The sequence below is a fragment of the Drosophila serrata genome, unplaced genomic scaffold (genome assembly GCF_035046125.1).
Source record: "Drosophila serrata isolate PLE 108 unplaced genomic scaffold, ASM3504612v1 contig_382, whole genome shotgun sequence".
NCBI classification, from domain to species: domain Eukaryota; kingdom Metazoa; phylum Arthropoda; class Insecta; order Diptera; family Drosophilidae; genus Drosophila; species Drosophila serrata.
The window spans coordinates 2953489-2973394 of record NW_028257280.1 but is presented as its reverse complement, the minus strand read 5'-3'; the positions used below and the strand labels follow the sequence as shown (position 1 = coordinate 2973394).

At 41.5% G+C, this 19906-nt stretch overlaps 3 protein-coding genes across 4 annotated transcripts; 1 reads left to right on the top strand and 2 right to left on the bottom strand.

The window, feature by feature from the left end:
* Positions 1-128: 128 nt before the first annotated feature.
* On the bottom strand, positions 129-5912 carry Muc91C (Mucin 91C). The gene is given in 5 exon segments (XM_086839898.1): positions 129-2845; positions 4045-4094; positions 4097-4123; positions 5779-5815; positions 5817-5912. Coding segments are annotated over 5 exon segments (2658 nt in total). The 3' UTR covers positions 129-397.
* On the top strand, positions 3781-9339 carry LOC110186313 (uncharacterized). 2 transcript variants are annotated; one of them, XM_086840376.1, is made up of 3 exons: positions 3781-3849; positions 8397-8881; positions 8952-9339. In XM_086840376.1, exons 2-3 carry the CDS (start codon positions 8872-8874, stop codon positions 9224-9226), a joined length of 285 nt encoding a protein of 94 aa, XP_086696502.1. In that variant the 5' UTR covers positions 3781-3849; positions 8397-8871; the 3' UTR covers positions 9227-9339. The 2 variants fall into 2 exon arrangements, with proteins under 2 accessions (XP_086696502.1, XP_020811094.1); XM_020955435.2 differs by lacking the exon at positions 3781-3849 and having other exon boundaries at positions 8136-8881.
* LOC110186906 (uncharacterized) lies at positions 7097-9829 on the bottom strand. The gene is made up of 3 exons (XM_020956225.2): positions 9612-9829; positions 7481-7567; positions 7097-7403 (listed from the first exon to the last, which is right to left on the bottom strand). Exons 2-3 carry the CDS (start codon positions 7488-7490, stop codon positions 7129-7131), a joined length of 285 nt encoding a protein of 94 aa, XP_020811884.1. The 5' UTR covers positions 7491-7567; positions 9612-9829; the 3' UTR covers positions 7097-7128.
* Positions 9830-19906: the final 10077 nt, after the last annotated feature.

The following is a 19906-nucleotide window of genomic DNA, read 5'->3' as shown; positions in this document are numbered from 1 at the left end:
TGATTATATCTGCTTTCTTAAAATGAAGTATTGAAATATACAAGTTAAATATAGAGAATCATGGAACTACAAGTGAAAAGAAGTGATTGCTCTGGATTAAAGTCTTAATATTAATAGTATCTTTGTTTATGATTCTTCATCAAGTTGTTTATTTAACAAACGTTTGGTCTTTTACATCTAATGGTACAATGAATTACGGCTAAAGTTCCATGGGTTCCATTTTGGGAAATACGATAGAATGGGCGAATTGCTGGTCAATTGGGGAATAATTTACAGTTGCGAGAGATGACATGAGGTGGTTGTAGATGGTGCTGGTGGTGCATAATGGTTGCTGGTGGCTCCTGGCAGGTGGCTGAGTATTCAAAGGCACATGGCGAACGCTGGTTGGGTGATGGCCTTACTTCTTGCGGTAGGTGTAGCCACCATCGGCGCTGTAGCTCTGCTGGATGGTCTCGGGCACTTGACTGGGTCCGCTGTACTCGTAGCCGGAGTCCTGGGCTGGGGCGCTGGGATATGGGCCAGAGCTGGAGGATCCACCAGTGGGTGGGGCACTGTAGCTGGACGATGGGCCGCTGGGGAAGTTCAGAGCGGGACCGGCAGCAGGAGCTCCATAGGAGCTGGAAGGAGCAGAGGGATAGCTGCCGGCGCTACTCGAGGCCGACGATGAGGCGAAGGATGAGCTCGATGAGTGATGGCTGGATGAGAAGGATCCGGATCCAGATCCAGTTGATGGAGCTCCGTAGGAAGAGGAGGGGGCACTGAAGGATTGCGATGGTCCTGAGGCAGGTGCTCCGTATGAGGATGATGGTGGCGAGATAGGGGCAGAGTATGAGTTAGATGGTGCCGCTGGGTATGGTCCGCCGCTGTTCGAGTTGGGACTGGGTGCGGAGTATGAAGAAGAGGGAGCTGACGGATAAGATCCTCCGCTGTTTGAGTTCGGGCTAGGAGCCGAGTACGAAGAGGAAGGAGCCGATGGGTAAGGTCCTCCACTGTTCGAACTGGAACTGGGAGCGGAGTATGATGATGATGGAGCAGCGGGATAGGGTCCACCAGAGCTGGATCCAGCTCCAGGAGCCGAGTACGAGGAAGAGGGAGCCGACGGATAAGGTCCTCCACTATTAGCTCCAGGGCTGGGTGCCGAGTACGATGATTGAGGCGCTGCTGGGTAGGGTCCACCGCTGTTGGATCCCGAACCTGGTGCCGAGTAGGATGAGGATGGAGCTGCAGGATAGGAGCCTCCGCTGTTGGCATCCGTACTGGGAGCAGAGTACGAAGAGGAGGGAGCAGCCGGATAAGGTCCGCCACTGTTCGATCCAGAGCTAGGTGCCGAGTAGGAAGACGAAGGCGCCGATGGATAAGGTCCTCCACGATTTGAGTTTGGGCTGGGAGCGGAGTACGAGGACGAAGGTGCCGAGGGATACGATCCACCACTGTTGGCACTGGCGCTGGGTGCCGAGTACGAGCTGGAGGGAGCCGAGTGGAAGGATCCGCCATGGGATCCACCAGAACCCTTGCTCGGTGCACCGTACAAGGACGAAGGAGCTGCAGAAAAGCTGCTTGATCCAGATCCGCCGCTGGGAGCTCCGTAGCTGGACGAAGGTGGGGAGACTGGCTGGAATGAGGACGAGGGTGCTCCGTACGAAGATGAGGGCGGTGCCGCGGGTGCATCATACGAGGATGGTCCCGAGGTATAGCCACTGCTGCTCAGACTCTGGGTCTTTGAAGGAGCTCCATAATTGGTCGATGGCGCCGAGGCCAAGGGAACAAAGTTGCTCACACTGGGCGCTCCATAGTTGGACGATGGCTTCGATGGTCGCGGTGCGGGTGGCAGATAGGAGCTGACAGGTGCCTGAGGGGGTGCTCCATAGCTGGGGGATGGTGGTGGTGCAGGTGCCGACTTTGGTGGTCCGTAGGATGAGGATGGCGGCGCAGGAGCTCCATATGACTTGGATGGTGGTGCGGGTGCTCCATAGGAGGAAGAGGGGGCAGAAGGAGCCCCGTAGGATGAAGAGGGGGCAGCAGGTGCTCCAAAGGAGGAAGATGAGGTAGAGGGAGCACCATAGGACGACGATGGCGGTGCAGGCGGTGCTCCATAGGACTTTGAAGGAGCTGCTGGTGCTCCATACGATGTGGATGGGGCGGCAGGAGCTCCGTATGACTTGGAGGGTGGAGCAGGAGCTCCATACGAAGAGGATGGAGCAGAAGGAGCTCCATAAGATGAGGAAGGAGCAGAAGGAGCTCCGTAAGATGATGAGGGTGGTGCGGGCCTAGGGGCTCCGTAGCTGGAAGAAGGCGCTGACTTGGGTGGTCCGTATTTAGACGAAGGAGCTGGGGCTCCGTAACTCTGAGACGGAGGCGCAGACTTCGGGGGTCCATAGCTGGATGAAGGCGGAGCACCATAGCTCTGCGAAGGCGGGGCTGGCCTTGGGGCTCCGTAGCTGGAGGACGGGCGACGATGGTGGTGTTGCTTCTTGGCCTGTTGCGGTGGTCCATACGATTGGCTCGGGCGGCTGGGTGGCGGCCCATAGCTAGACGAGGGGCGCGAGGCCGGTGGACCATAGGAGCTGGAAGGACGCGGAGCCGGTGCAGGATACGGTCCACCCGAGGAGGCGCTCTGCGAGGGCGCCGAATAGCTGCTGGACGGACCGGAGTTGAACGAGGGCGCTGGTCCGGAGGCGGGTGGCAGATAGGAGCTGGGTGGCGGGGCCCCATACTTGGAGGACGGACGCTGCTGGGAAGTGGGGGGCAGGTAGCCATTATTCAGCGGAGCCTCGCGCTTCGCCGCTCCAACATCGCGGACCAGAGACGCGGCGACGATGGCCACCACGCCGATGACACCGAAAAGCTGCAGCGAAAACGAGGAAATTGGCAAAAATTAGCTTTTTGTGCCGCATCGAGATCGCGTTGATCGATGATCCACTCTTTACTTGGAATGTACACCGATTTACAGTGAGAGAAAATCTTGGTAAAAGTTGGAAAAGTGAATTCTTCATTCCCATACAGGGGCTTATAGTTTTAGTCAAATTCTTGCAAAACAGTGAAGGAGTCATTTCCGACCCTATAAATCATATATATTCTTGATCACCATGGGCAGCCGAGTTGAACTAGCTATGTCCGACAAAAATTTAATTTTTTCAAAATTTTGAAAATTTTATAAGGGGTTACATCATTAAAAATGTCAAAAATTTGAAAAAATTTCAATTTTCTTAAATGTTAAACTAAGTAAGCAGTTTTTTTAACCTGACAAAAAGTATCACAGGACTGCTTTCCGAATTAAAATTAATCCTTTTTTGTCTTACTTATGATATTTGAAAAACTGAGATTTTTCACAAAAAATAATAATATACTATTATTGATCTCTAAAGGGACATATTTTAGGTGATAAATTGTGAAGAAGTCATTTCCGACCCTATAAATCATATATATTCTTGATCAGCAATAAAATCTGAATCGATCTGTCATGGCAGACAGAAACAAAAAATTTGAGCCATTTTTGGAAAATTTTATAATCACTTAAATTGTCAAAAATCAAAATAAAAATATAAAAAAAAAAATATAAACATGTAAAATTTTTAATTTTAATGCCTTGATGTGTTAAACTAACAATAACTAGCACAGAATACCTTTCCAAATTGGAATGAAGGCATTTTTATAAAGTGCAAGGGTAGCTTCACGAAGTTATCTTCTTTCTTGTTAATAGTATGGAATTCATTATTTAATTAAGGGAATGGTTGTGATCCCATTAACAGTTTTCTTAATTTATATTTAACTACTATAATATAGTAACAAAATAAATATTAATATGGCTTATACACACTGAAAGGGTCTGCAAACTTTGGCTTTCCGAAGGTAAGTTTCCTTTCTGGTTGGTAATATATCATATTGCATTTCTTTCTCCCTATACATTGTTAGTAAGGGACAAAGGAATTCACTTGCCTAAATATTAAACAACTAATTAGCATTGCTAACTAATTAAAAGATAAGCTCGTTTCGCTACAATTATCTAGATTTAACAACATATTTTCTTCAAGTGAAAACACAAACACTCACCACTCGCATGGTTGCTGCTGCTACTTCTCCGGGGGATGAGCTCTCGATGCGCTTTGAATGCAAATTAACCGAGCTGCAAAGAGTATGAGGGAGAAAATCAGTTGAAAGTGGATTACCAACTAAAAAATAGTTATAGATAGATTACGTTGATGTTGCATAAGCTTTTTATTCGCACCATCGCGAAGACTCCGACAAAGACGATGACCGGTTAGACCTTAATCGCTGCCGTTCAATCTTGGCTCAGTTCGTCGGCCAATGCCAAGAACTGGCCAGCAGCCGGAGCGTGTCGCCCGGCGGCATTGAGGCGCTGCCACTTAATTTGGCTTTTAGGAAAAATCGCACAAAAATCGCGCAAACACAAAAGCCTCTACAATTGCTGGCGAATCCCAGAGAAACTTTTCCCTTTCTTTTGGGGGCGAATTGAATAAAAGGCCAAAACGCTGTGGGGGCGTGATCCAGCAGTGGTAGCAAAGCCGTTAGCTGGATTTTATGACATTGCAAAATCAGTCACGACTACTTAAAAGCCCTCTTTCCCCACTCCCCACGCCTCTATCCCCTATCCCCTATCCTGTTGCATGTGCAGTGAGTCACACATATTTTTGTCTCCAGCTACTGCTGCCAATTACTGTCTCGCCTCGTGGCCCCGGGCTTCATCCCGCTGGCTTTTTGTTGGCTCTTTGGTGACAGACATCAGCCCCCGCGGAGTGTTATTGTTTAACTTGTGCCGCTTGTTTAGTCGTTGCTGCAAAATTTTAATTATTTTTCGAAGACCGCACAAGTGACTGGAATGACCCGCCGAATGTGAGGCAATTCCTAATTGGCCATGCCGCTTATGCAAGAATTATGGCCGATGACAAGGCCGAAATGCAGAAAGTCTTATTCAGTTAATGAAAATAAATTTAAAGTATATCCTGCTAAAAGTTGTTTTTATATATTTCACTAAGTTGGCTTAGCAATCTTTCTACTTCAAGATTAGTCAGGGAAACTCTTTCAAAGCGCGAATAATTTAGGGCTTTAAATTGTATTTCTTTAGTTTTGAGGATCATCATGGTTTGAAGTTAAAAATCCTAATCAGTTTAGCTTGTCTAGCTGAACAATTTGTATAGAATTCGGTTTAGGAATAGTTCATTAAACGGATACCTATTCCTGAATTTCTATGTTTAAAATAATAATATTGAGCAGTAGCATTAGAATTTTAATATGATTCATCCTATTTCTTTACTCCATACTTAATCAATAATATACAAAATTCTTTAGGAAATCCAGTATGAATAAAGAAGATTCTTTAAGTTTTCAGTTGAGGTAACATTGGCTGAGTAAAGTTTATAAAATTGATACTCTAATATATATTATTAATAACAAAAAACATTCTATCTATAACATTTTTGATATTTAATAATGGTAACTTTCCAAATACCAATTGTTTTTCATTTCGTTAAATAAAGATCGTTAGCCTGAACTCTGTTTATTAAAATATTACCACTTTTTGTTATAACAAAATGTCTGTAATAAAAATTAGTTAGTAATTAGTTTTCACTGATACAAATTAAACGAAATTGGTAGATATTTTGCTTCACGATTTACGATGATTTTAAAACATCCTGTTCGAAAGGCTTTGACACTATTTTAAATATAATATTTAACGATGAAATCCTGCTCAAATAGTTTGTAACACTTTTGTGCTTTTACGATAAATTTCGATAATCCTTTTCGAGGGTTAACACTAACCGTTTTCGTGGACACCAGCTGCTTCTTTGATATTTGGTTTTTGGGAGGCACTTCACCAGACGATGCTCTGCCGATGGACAAATGCGAACTACACTGCTGTTTGATGCGCAGCATGCACTTTTATACAAAATCATAACCGGGCAAAGCCACAAAAAGCCAAGAAAAAACATTGGTAAAAACACTCACAACAATAACAAAAAAACACTAACAATAACAATGCGGACAGACGAAAATCAAAAGCTTCGAAGAGCCAAACACAATGCGAAGAAGACGCTGGCAAGTCTTCGGCGTCGAGTTGTGGGTACTTTATGTAACACTCCAAATGCACTCACTCGCCACCAGCCACAAGCCACCAGCAACATCTGCCACAAAATAAAAACAACAAAAAGCAAAATTCAAAACACCGCCGGAGGCAGCAAACAATAATGGTAAAGCGATCGGAAAGCTTTCTGCTTTTGCTTTTGCTTTTTGCCCTGATAAATCCAAATCGATCCGATTCCAAGTTCAGTGGCAACATCTGTCATCACTACACGGTTTTACCTTTGCATAAATCATAAAAGAGCGTGCCGCTTCAAATTAATATCAATAATTGCTTTTTATTCGAATGTTCGATGTTGGTGTGCAATTAATAAAATGTACATTTTGTTAAAAGTACTTGTAATATATTTGCAATACGATTTTGTAGTATCAAATCCACTAATTAAAGATAAAATATATATTTAAAAAGAAGTCACATTAGTCACATGCTTAAACTAAATTCAAGTAAGAAATGCTACGAGTTTTGATAAAAAAAAGTTATGAATAATATTATACTCAAAAGTCAATTGACTTGTTCAAAATTTTAATCTTTGTATGATTAATAAAAGTATGTACTTTTTTTTATGACTCTATTATTTGATTATGCCTTTTCAATATTGCTTTAAAAAACTCAAGTATTTTCTCTTAGACAAGTTATTTTACGGATAATACATCTAATATGAAATTTCCTTTAGATAAATAAAATAATGGCTTTAAAACTTTATATCAGAAGTGGATATTTGGGATTTATAGTGTAATTCTCACCTCGGTAAGATGCATTTTTGTTTGAGAAAATGTAAAGGTAAATGGTAATATGCGAAAGACTTGGAAGTAATGAAACATTTAAATTAAGATCATCAAATTATTTCTACATTTTAAATCCATTAAAAATAGCTACATCAAAATAGCCATATATAGTCTCTTATACCCACAGTCAAATATTTCATAAATAAATACATTATCACAACTTTCCTCGATAATACTCCCCGGTCCCATCAATCAATTAAAACCAAAATCATGGTGCAGTTATCAACATTGGGTGGGTGGTTTATTTTAGGCCACAGTTGGCGGCATCTCCGGTTTCTTCCAAATGTAACTGGCCCAGGGGATGCACTCCTTCAGCAGATGCATGTAGGCCAGACCCGAGGGGCAGTCGACCTCCTTGGCCGCAGTGCCCAGCTCCTCGCAGAGCCAGTACTTGGCGGCGTCAAAGTGATGCGGATAGGTCTGTCCCACCTCGGACTCGTCCTTGCAAGCGGAACGACCCGCATCGGAAGTCACGCTGGCCACCAGAAAAGCGGCCACCAGGAAGGCGAACAGAGCAGCAACTACCGGCATTGGGGGAGGAAGGGAAAAAATTAAGCAATCGATGGGGAAATAACTTTGAAAAGCAACCAACACCCACCAGACTTCATTTTCAGCTGTGAAAGTTTTCTCGATAGAAGGAACCAACTGAGGCCATTCCATTTTGGCCACGGAACTTTTATACTTTCTGTGGAGAGCCAAAAAAAAGACGTAAAAACAAGAATAATAAAAGTATTGACATTTTGACACGCGCGCGCATCCGTTGATTATTATCTGGGGAGCAGAATCAAAGAGCAGAGAGTTGCTCCGAGATAGGAAGCTGAATCTGCCACAATGGCAAATAATATGGACCCGGGGGTGAAGAGGAAATAAAATTAGTAAATACTATATATGAAAAATAATGTTTTAGTGAAGTAAACTTTTGATAAAAGCTTAAAATCTCTTGCACTGTCTCTAAATGATATATACTTAAATATAACTAACCCAAACTATGTATCACTAATTGATGCTCACAAGCTAAAATTTATAAGGTCTATAAGTTGACACCCTTCATAATACCCACGACTAGTTACTGACACCTTGTCACGTGTAATCCCAGATGGCATACCGAATCCATAATCGCATATTTTATATATTTCCATAAAACAAATGCTGAAATATGAATTCGTTTAAATTGTGCAACATTAAAGTCTATCGGCCCATTCATTAATTAATTGCTGACCAACTCTTTGATGCTTATTTCTTTTTCGTTTTATTTTTTGTAATATTTATTGTAGTCTCTTTTGTTTTTTGTTTAGTCATTTTGCAAAAGTATTTTGCATTTATGGTAACTGTTTGTTTTTTTGTGGCTTTGTTTGGCATCGAAACCCCGCAGCGATTCGGGCGCCAGGCCACTTGACCAATATAAATAGCAAAACTAACAAACCTATAATAAAAATAAAGAAAAAAAGACAAAACTAAAAACCGTTTAGCAGCGAAAACAAAAGCCCTGAAAATAGCTTACAAAATGTTTACAGTGTTTAAAGTGTAATTACAGTTTCCGCATTGAGGGAAAAAGGGGTTTTGCCAATCGGCCAACACAATATGGCCAGAAGGAGACCGGAGGAGACCATCGGAGTCTGGCAGATGTCAGATGACTCTGCATGTGTTAAGCTGACTGATTATTTCAGGCTGGCCAAGACGATGGAGGCACCGCGCAATGCAGCGGCTAATTATCGATTAAGCCGACACGCTCGGTCTCTCTGGGGGCCAAATCCAATTAATGCGGCCAAGTGAAATGCGGCTCGTTATGATTGCCCAAAATGATGGTGAGAAGCAGCAGCAGCAGCGAGCAGCCGGGCGACATCCGCAGACGGGGAACTAAAAATAAATCAAAACTCATTTGGACTAAGTGATTTTCGCTGTGCAACAAGTGCCCCGCTGCAGAGCGATAAGGCCTATAGGACACTATAAATATGCCAATTTTCGGCCTTCGATTGCAACACTTTCATCATGTACAAGGGTGAGACATCACCTTAACTTCTCTCCCTAAGATAGAGACTAACTTCCCCTTTCCGCTCCCTTTTTGGCAGGCACTTTCCTTTGCTGCCTGCTGCTGGGCCTGATCCTGGCTCTCAGCTCCGCCTACAACGGCCAGGACATCTACGCCGAGCCCAACTGTGCCATCGTCGAGGATCACGCTCGCAAATTCCGCGACATCTCGGACCCCACCCACTACTGGGTCTGTCCCGAGGGTCAGGAGAAGGCCGACTACATCCAGTGCCCGGACAACTACGCCTTCATGGAGAAGGAGCAGTCGTGCGTCGTCTGGGAGGAGTGGAAGTGGGTCGAGCCCTACACCAAATAAACCGAACCTAAGCCCCCACGCCTCGTAAACAGCACAAACTCTAAGCCATTTCTATTTCTTTTTCCGCTGCCGCCAAGTTTTGATTGGATTCGATTGGATTTCTCAGAAGGGAGACGGGCTCAATGGTGGTGTAAATAAATTAATTATATGTCCTAACTTTGGTCAGTACTGTGGCATACAGTGAAACTTCTCAGGAAACAATCTTGGTTGCCTTTCTTTGTAATTTCTTCGGAATGGGTAACTTTAATATTGGTTGAATGACGGTAAAAGATAATCGGTATAGTATTAGTACTTTGGTATATTAAAGAATTTCGGTTGATTAAGTAGTAAATATTCCTTGTCAGTTTAACGACATCAAAGATTTCGTTCGTGTTGTAATACTTACGTAGTTCTTAGGTAAAGGTTTCACTGTACTTGCATCATCTCCCCTCTACCTTGTAGGCTTAAATACTTTATAGACTTTTCTCGTACAGTCTTAAGAAATTATGTTCATGTAACTCAATGTCCACGTAACTTTGACATGTGCTGGTATTCGAAGTTGGATACATAGTTTCCCCTGTGCTGATGCCTTGGACCTGAACTTGGGCCTCGACCTGAGGCTGAGCCCGAACTCGAACTCGAGCTCGAACCCAATGAAGCAGAACTTTTAATTAACCAAGGTAGATACAGAAACACACACACACAGCCTGCTGAGGAGGGTTCCCAGGGGCCCTGGGGCCACGGCAGCTCTCGCATATATCACATACTCTAGCCGGAATATGAGATACGTCTGATAAACGATAATTAGGCAGTGCGTGTCTGTTGCGCTTGTAATGTTATCTAACACCTTCGATTGGCAATCAAAGCCGTTGCCGCTGTGCTGCTGTTGCTACTACAATCAATCAACTCGCATTGTGCCCGCTCCAAAGTCATTCAAAGTACCCCAAACAGAGGATGAAAAACTGAGTCAGACGTCTCCAGTCCGGGGTGCTCCAATTCGGGGCTTAACAAAATATATAAATTGGGTGCTCGCGCATATTTTTGTATTTTTCCCTTCAGGTAAAAGTCATAAATATCAAAGCGTGGCGAAGAGAAACACAAGCGCTCGCATTAAAAGTGAAAAGTACTTCAATAAATTTAGTTAGAAATCATTGCCGCAATGCAAACACCTGAGTATTCGAGATGGAGTGTTCGTGGGCACGTTGTGTGGATCCCGATGCCCCACGGCGGATTGAAGTGCCCATCGATGGCATCACATAATGAATTTGGGTTCGGAGGTGCCGTAGCTGTGGCCGGTGCTAGTGCTAGTGCCGTTGCCTTACCCACGGATCTCTGAAGAAAGTCAGCAGCAGTGCGGCGGTGGCCTTGACAAGGCGAGGAGACACCATTATCTGCATGCAGATAAGACCTCCGAGCCCATCGACTAATGGCAATGACAATGGTAATGGCAATACACCACTGCCAGTGGTACTGCTCCGCTACAAGTAATGGTAATGGCGATGCCAACTAGGTACGACTACAGAGAAAGAAAATAAAGCTAACAAAACAATGATAAAGCTATATTATTATATTTATTAAAGAAAACTTGCTAAAGGAATTATTGAGAAGTATAAATTCTTTAATTATATCTACCAATAATTTGAACCTATTTCTTTTACATTAATTTTTTCTACAGTGCTCTGTGGCATAAAAACAAAGCACTTGCATTAGTTGCCTCATTTGCCAATACAATACGATACGAAACGGAGTGCGGTGTGGGTTTTATTTTTATCAGATAGCTGATGCTGCCTCATTTCTGGGTTAAGATGAGCTGCAGCTCCCATCTCGAGTGTGTCGTCGCACTTGGGCAGCGCTATTACTGCGTCAACGACTGCCATAATTATTCCCATCATTACTTTGATGTATAAATATATATTATATCCATGCATTTATTCAGAGTTGTGCAAATAAGGCAAGTGAACACTTATCAAACCCAACTCTGACATTGAACCAATTTTTCTGGTCTTTGTTTTCAGCTAATAATAAATAAATAAATGCTCATCGATGACGAAACTATATCGTGACAAATTCTTTATAGAACATTAAGCTAAGTGCAGGAAATTAATGGGTGGCTTGATTACCTGATATACAATTAACGATTTTTTGTTTAATCAATTTGAAAAACTGAAGGAGAATATTGAAAATAAATTAATTTTCAAGCTTTGGAAAAGGCACAACATTTATATATATGGTTTAAGCTAACAAATACTTTGACTATAAAATACATATAAACCAAAGTCTTCTATTATTTAATATGCCAACTGTCCTTTTGTTAGGTAACCCATTATATTAACAGAAAATAACTTAATTACCTTTAGGGATTACCTTCACTGACCTTGGCTAATCGCACCAAGCTCCGCTGTGTGTTCCGAATTTGTCCATTTCCCACCGCTGCTGCCGCTCTTTTGTAATTATCTATCACAATCTATCTCAATCCAGATGCCCAGCAAAAACGGCAAGACAGCGCCGGTGCTTTGATTGATGGCTCCACTGATTTGACTGATAAGAAAACATATGTACACACCGACTCTGCCAAACATATATCCCTAATACATGGCCTGTCACAGGCCAGGTGAGTGACAAATTGACATGTCTCAAAAATGATGAATTTTCCGCCGAGGGGGCTGTAGAGAGAGAGGAAAAGCCAGTCTGTGAAGAACACAAGAAGAGAATCCAAATGACCTTTCATCGGACGGGCAAATAAATTCAAAGCGACATGGCACCGAGAACCGCCTTCAAGCGTTTTGAAAAAAATTGTATTTGAGTGGCGGAGTGTTGAGTTTAGCATAGGTCAAAGTTCGCTGCTGAAGCGGGATTTTGGTTCAAGTCCACTGCTGACGTCAGTGGCCTGTACCCACATCAGGAGCAATAAGCCGCAGCTGAAAGCGAAACCGACAACGATACCCCAAAGTGAAGCTGGGAAATGGGAGATGGAAGCCTGTGAAGCTGGGAGGAGTATCTCCTGCATCTCACCTTGCTCTATCTGGGTTCCTCCCCTCCATATAATGCCCATTAATTTTTCAGGGCCTGGCCCCCTCTGTCTCTCCTTTAGGCATTCGCCATTTATATGCATTAAAACTTTATTCCTTTATTCTTTTGCCACGAAATGTCTCTGCTCATCCGAAATGATTGTCGGGGCCTCAGAGTGATTGAGGTCTGTCATCTGCAGACTGTTAATTGAATGAGGACTTATTCAGACAGACAAAGGCCAAACTTGTTCAATATTTCAGTGAAGAGAACATCGGTGTTCTTTGTGTGCCCTAAAAATAATTGCAACATTGTTTGCCTTATCATTTCTATCGGCTTACACAGCGAAATGAGTTTGTAATATATTAATACAAGAAATGAAGCTAACTTCGAGAAGCCAAAATAGGTTATACAAATCAAATTTAAAAATCTCATAACTAAGCCAAAAGAACATTAATTTTAATTCGAATTAACTCATTCTTATGTTAGTTTTTAGTAGTTTAATAAATTTGCATACTCAATTCAAAATTTAAAAAAAAGAACGATTTTTATAAATTTTTTACAATTTTAACGATGTAACCCCTTATAAAAATTTCAAAATTTTGAAAAAATTAAATTTTTGCCGAACATTGCTAGATCGACTCGGCTGTTGATGCTGATCAAGAATATATATACTGTATAGGGTCGGAAACGATTCCTTCACAACATTCCAAGCTTCTGACAAAAATTTTAACGCACTTCAAGGGTATAAAAATCTAGTTGTAGTGTTGCCAAAACTTGAAACAGATAACATTGAGCGGAAAACTTTTTCAAAGACAGTTAAGTAACACTTTTTGCCAAGTTTGTGTACTCCAAATTGCAGTTGTAGGGAAACGTTAAAAGTCTTTTTTATTTTACTAAATTTTGAAAGTTTTTGTTTGAATAAAATAAAGTGAGCCAAATTTTGACTGAATGAATGAAAGCCATATTTTGACTGGCTCTCTCTGTATATTTAGATATTACATTTGCTACTTTATTTAATGAAATATATATAAAGTCAATCAATCAATCTTTTAAATGTATTACCATAGTATAATTCTCAGTGTAAGCCCCATACACACACATTTATTCCTCGACAAATTCTCGGCAAATTGCATTTAACATTTTTTTATTGACTCAAAACAAAAGAAAAGAAACAATGAAAGGCAATGCAGCGGCAAATGCACGTTTTGAGAAAGGTTATGGCACTAGGTCTAGTCTTTTGCTCCTTCGAAAAGCTTTCACCACACGGACTCCCCTCCATTCCAGCCCAGTTGAACAGCTGGTGAACAGCTGGAAGCCACATGTTGCTTGGAAGATGCCGCTGGAAGGCAGCATTCATTCTGCCAGGAAGCCAACGGCTCCGCCTACTGCTTCCAGTCCGACTCCTAGTCGTGTGGGTGTATGTGTTCGTGTATGTGTGCGAGAGGAACATTTCGCACTAGTATGCGAGGACAAGGCCACACCCACGCGCTGCGGCCATGTTTGAATGAAATAACAGTAAAGGCAAAAGCAAAATGGCAAAGTCAATCGTGGGGGGCCAGGTGGGGGGCTAAATACATTTTCAGGGAACGAAACGGTATGGCAATTGGAACAGTAATTCGAATTTAGGTTACAGGCCAAAGGGAAAGAGAGCCAGAGACAGAGAGAGAAGGAGAAAGACGAGGGCGGGGGCAGTATAAATTAACTGCAAGTGCTATTTTTGTTGTTGTTTCGCGCTTTGTAAGTTAGTTAAGGTCATCGAAATGTCAAAAGTTGCATTCACCGATTTGACACCCGGCGGGGTGTATGCGGGGTGTACTATCACGCATACACACTAAGTGTTTGTCCCGCTGACATTGCGGTTGATAACCAAAGAAAAACACGCGACATTCGCAATTAAGTTTTGCAAACCTCATCGTATATGTATATTAATCTGCATATATCCTTGTAAATATATTGCTCGCCTTGGGATTAAGCTTAGCCTTGCCTTTATTTTTGGCAGCACCCTAAACTCTTTATTCCGTGGAGATTAGCTACCATGTCGTCGGCCATTGTTAGTTCCTTGGGCTCTCACTTACACACTTCAACACTTTCGGCCGCCATTTTGACGGTCGCTGCTGCTCCTTTGAAATTCCACCACTCACACACACACACACATACCCATGCATACACACTTTGAAATTCCTCGATACAGTTTTGTTGTTACGCTTTGCGCCGATTTCTCTTCCCTTTCCTTTTCCATTCCTCGTCTTCCTGTATGGATGTGTACTCCCTCTCTCTCTCACGCTCTCCGTCTCACTTTATTGCCATCTCCCTTGCTCTGCGCAAAGCTTTGTCTTAATTTTAATTTTATTGATGTTGATATTATTCAGTTTGCGCAGATTCCATTAGATTTGATTGCCGACCAAATGTTAATGCATTCTCTGTCAATTTCTTCTAATCTGTTTGCCAATTCCCGCATTAGTTGCCTCGTTTTGCTATCTGTATCTGGTAAATATGTACAAATTACATAGTAAAAATAATGTTTTCTTATTAATTATGGGGTATCCCTTTGATAAATAAATAATATTATATGGTTTCAAAAATTAATTATGGTTAGACTTAAAGACTCAAGCTATGTACCTTAATTTTAAGCAATTTTATATATTTTCTCTACTCAAAATTTAAAGTTAAAGGGCTCTCCCTTTCTGAAAGTTTAACTACCTTCAAGTTATACCACACCCGAAAACTCCACGGGGTCCAGTTAAATTAACTCGTAACTTAATACTCACCTCGAACTCCATCTCCACCTGTCCGCTGATTAAATTGCGTTTCGCTTGGGAAATTACAGGCTTGTTTCACCATCAACTGCAGCTTCCGCCTTAACTCTTTACCTTTTCCCAAGGACCATAACTCCCCCTTTATTTGTAACAAGGCAGCAGCTCATGTTACCCTTCTTGGGGCGGGGTCCAAAGCCCCACGTCACTCGTCCTTGGTTCTGGATCCTTGGTCCAAGCTCCTGTCACACGCACTGTGTCGACTCCGGGCATAAAGGACGCAATCAATTGCAACTATAAGTACTCGCAATTAGTGTTGCCCGGGGTTTATGCAATCAATGCAAATGGAACGGATTGAAAGTATATATATATTTGCAGCGGTTTTCGCTTGCTTTATGAATAGCAAATGAGAAGGCTGCAATTCGATTCGAATCAATATGCAGTTGCAAAGTTAATGTCATTTCGCAGAGAGCTGCTTTAAATGGATTACAGAAGGATTACGATTTAACTTTTGATCTGACAAATATAGTATATATAGATTTTATGTGAATTTCAAGGGGATATTTGTTATTAAGCATGACTTATTACTAGTTCCTTTAAGCTCCAAAATTAAGGGTAAATCTAAAAAGAAGCTATTTCATTAATTCAAAATTAATTTAACTTTCTATTCCTCAAAGTACTCTTGTTATCCAAACAATTATTCATTAATCTTTGCTTCTTAAACCATTTATCAATCTCTTCATCAGTTTATGACAAATGCATTTATTTTATGCAATATTTAATTAAACTGAATATTGGCAGGAGACAAGTCTTGATTAAACCTCTTGAAAAAATTCAGCTCATGATATTAATAAATCACTTCTTAAATATTAACAGACAATTATGGTCTCATATTCATGAGTTTCCAAAATTAATTTTGAAATTTACCTATAATTTAAATTTCTTTTACAATAAAGTCTAAGTTATAGCTCTCCGCACTGATATGAAAAAGTATCTTAAGCCATTTCTCACAATTTTGGCTGAACTCAATCTTTTTCTAATCCCCCCAAGACATAGATATATATATGTTGCACTGTAAAATGTCTTGACTTTTCCCATTTTGTTGCACCTTCTGCCCCGGTGAATCCCAAAGTCACGAGCAATTCTTGAGTATCCATCATATCTGGTTTACCTTTGGCAGCCACTCGCTGTGCTGCGTCAGCTTCGTTCCACAACAAACTTTCGTCGCAGCGGGATTCGGATGTGGATGCGACGGTGACTGCCGTCAAATGTTTCGCCCTGGGGAAGCTTCTGCCAGCCGCAGGAGACGGGACGGAGACCAAATCCAGACGTGGTCGGTGACAGCGGCAGCAACCACTCAACCTGCAACTGGCAGCTGGGAGCTGGGAGCTGGAAGGTATCCTGCTGTCTATCTGGCTGTCAATATCACAATATCACACAAAAAGGATCAGGTCGCTGGCAGTGGAAACATTTGAGGGAAAATATAATTTGCGCCTGATGGGAAAAGGGGTTTTGGTTTTGTTTGGCCGGCAGGACCTGCCAAAAACTGACTGGCTGTGCTGCGGTTGGAGGAATCCAATTAGGCCAGTGCAGTACACAATTTAAACCATTTAGCGTTAGTTCCTGCCTCGCCGCGAGGCAGTTCTGATGAGAAGATATTCAAAAATACACACACGTCGTATGTATATCTGCTGGCATAAAAATCGATAGAATGTAACGAGCTAACCAGCACCGGCAGGGTGGATGTGGGCGGCTCACCTTGGCCAGAGCCAGAGCCAGAGCCAGAGCCAGACCCAAAGGCGCAGCGTGATATTTTACAAGTGTTGGTTTTTCTTTCTGTTTTCTTTTTTTATATTTGCTGTTTTTCCTACTACTGGTGGTGGTGGTGGATCCGTTGTGGACTCTGGGTGGTGGTGGTGTCTGTTTTACGGCTCGCTTACATCCAAGCAGATGCCAGACTAACCCGTCATCTAATTGCCAAAAGGCGTACCCTCTGTGCCCTCAACGGCATTACTTCACTCGTGTCGGCATGACTGAATTCCTAATTGAAAATAAACATTAAGGTACGCAATTAAATATGCTGCAGTCTCCTGGTGTTGTTTACGGCCCTCGTTATCCCCACTTTGAAGTTTATTCTATCCTCATTCATCTTTTTATTGCCGCGAGGCTCGAGCATCCCTCCTGTGGGAGCTTTCCAACGACTTTCAGTCACCTCTCGGTGTCGAATTTCAATTGTTTGCTCCACTTTGCCGGCGGAGAATTAATTAATCGCTTAGCCGGCTCCATTTCGCAACATGACAAATGATGGGACATCTCTCGGGTCAAACAATTAGCTGTAAATTAAATTTGAATTAAGCTTAACTGCGGCGAAAATCGACGATGGCTATAAGACTTTACAGGTGATATTCAATAATAGGAATTTAGAATTCAGAAGATCATGGAAAAATCAATTTTTCCTTCCATCTGTATTTCTTTAAAAACAAGAAAGGAAACTAACTTCGGGAAATCGAACCTGGCAGAGAAAATCCTTCATAGCTTTGTCAAAAATCCATTAATTTACAATTGAAAAGCTTTCCAATGTTTGTCTTTATTAGGCTACTAAATCTGAATACTCAATTTGAAATTTAAAAAAATTAAACATTTTGGCAAATTTTGTCAAAATTAAATTTTTGTCGGACATATCTTGAAAGATTCGCCTGTTGATGATGATCAAGAATATATATGATTTATGAGGTCGGAAATGACTCCTTCACATTGTTCTAGGCTTCTGAATATAATTATAATACCCTCCTTTCACCCAATATTTATCTATATTTTTATATGAAAATATGTTTTACAAATAAAATTTAAAAATCTCATAACCAAGCCAAAAGAGGATTAATTTTAATTCCAGAAACCACTTTTTGTTGGTTTTTAGTAGTTTTATAAATCTGCATACTCAATTTTAAATTTGAAAGTATTAAGATTTTTATCAATTTTTGACATTTTTAATGAAATAACCCCTTATAAAATTTGAAAAAATTTTAAAATTTTATTTTTCTACCGGATATGGATAGATCGACTAAGCTATTCTTGCTGATCATGAATATATATATGCTTTATAGGGTCAGAAATGGGTCCTTTACAGGGTTTAAAGCTGCTGACTAAATTTAAAATACCCTCTAAGAGTATAAAAATTAAAAAGTTTTAAGCATAAGTAAAACGTGAAGAACGCTTGTTTTTAATTCGGAATCTCAAGTATTCCAACTTTATTTTGCAACTTCTTTTCTTTCAATTTTCTTCTGCAGTTTGGAATAACGAAGTTGGCCTGTGTTTTTTGTATAGAACATATATTTCTTGCTGCTTTGTTTTGTGTACAAGCTTTTTGTTTGGTCTATTGTGGGCGCCTGACGAGGCCAGGTTTCTTGACGCTTTTTTCTTCTTTGAGTCCGCCTGCCTACCTTTGCGTGCCTTGTAGACATTTTTCTCCGCTTTGGCCGCATGGTGCGTACCAGGTAACCTTGTTTCCAACCACTTTTGGCTGCTTTTGGCCAAAGTACATTGGCCCGACTTGGCCACGCGGTGGATGGCTGGGCTATATAATTTGGACTTTGCACACATAGGACTTATACCCGGTAGTTGGAGGAGATACAGGATAATGTATAAAACAGAAAGAATATTTGAAATTAACATAATTAAGATTACTTAAAGATAGAGCTTCTTAGTAAATATTTGAAAGCGTCTTCTTATGTATCCTTATTTATTTATATTCTTTATAATAAGATGGTTCATAAACTAATATATTACCAGGTATTACTTTGTCGAGGCAAGCCACTTAGTATATCGTTCTTCTTGTTTTATATTTAAACCGCGCGCAAACATCCGCAGAAGGCACACCCACCCACCCATACACACACAGGCACACCCACACCCAGCCACAACCACTTTTCTCCTGCTAAGGACACGCACACGGAGCAACCAGGCACACCTTGATTTACCTTTGAGAAGAAGCCCCTGCTCCTGCTCCTTCTCTCACTCCACCTCCGAGTAGGATTCATATCGATCGCTGCATTAAAAGTTTCCTCCCTCAACTATGAAAATAAAACCAAATAAAAAGAAGCTGCAGAAATAGTTTGCGTTTTTTTTTTTGGCGCTCGTAATTGCCTTTACGTGGCTGGATTTTGAAGGTTCCTGACTGCTGATTGGGGAATTCGGTGGCAACAAACTTTGAATGCAGACCGAAACTTTGTGTAGATATTAAAAAGTAAGAAAATAAACACGGACTACCGATGGGAAAGTCATTTTCATGCACTCCAGCTCGATAATCAATCAATAAAATGGCGATAACCTTGACATGACTTTCAGTTCAGGCACCTGTTCTTATTTAAGTTGTGAATTGTAAATGGAAATGAAATAAACTAGCGGAATATCGTTAGCCCCCTGTCATTCCGATTCAGTGGGTCAGTTGGGAGCGCTTTTCCTGTAAATTAAAATGGAAAAACTTCTGCCCTAATCACCTACAGCGACTTGCCAAGCGGTGAATAAATTGTAACTTTTTTACAGCACCTTCTTTACTTACTTTTTTTAGATCGAAACTTTCTGCTGCATAAGAAATGTAACTCAAGTGACAGAGGCAAAGAGTTGAGACAAAAAGGTGTGAGAACGCAGCGGAAAAACTTTGTAAATTTCTGTGTTCATCTGCTTTTGAATTTATTATGTTGGCCATGTTTGGGACTCGGTTTTATGGTCTTAACATAATTTCGTGGCCTTTTGAGCCCAAGAGCACAAGTTAGGGCTTGATAAATTGCAGAAAGTGCTTGTCAAGTGATAAATGACAAAGAATTGGCAAATTGTGTGACAGTCCTTGGGCCGAAATAAAAAGAGAAAAATATTCTAACAAAGGACTGGTCAGGGGAGATCCTTGTGGGTGACCAACACACCGACGTCTCTGCATTGCGGA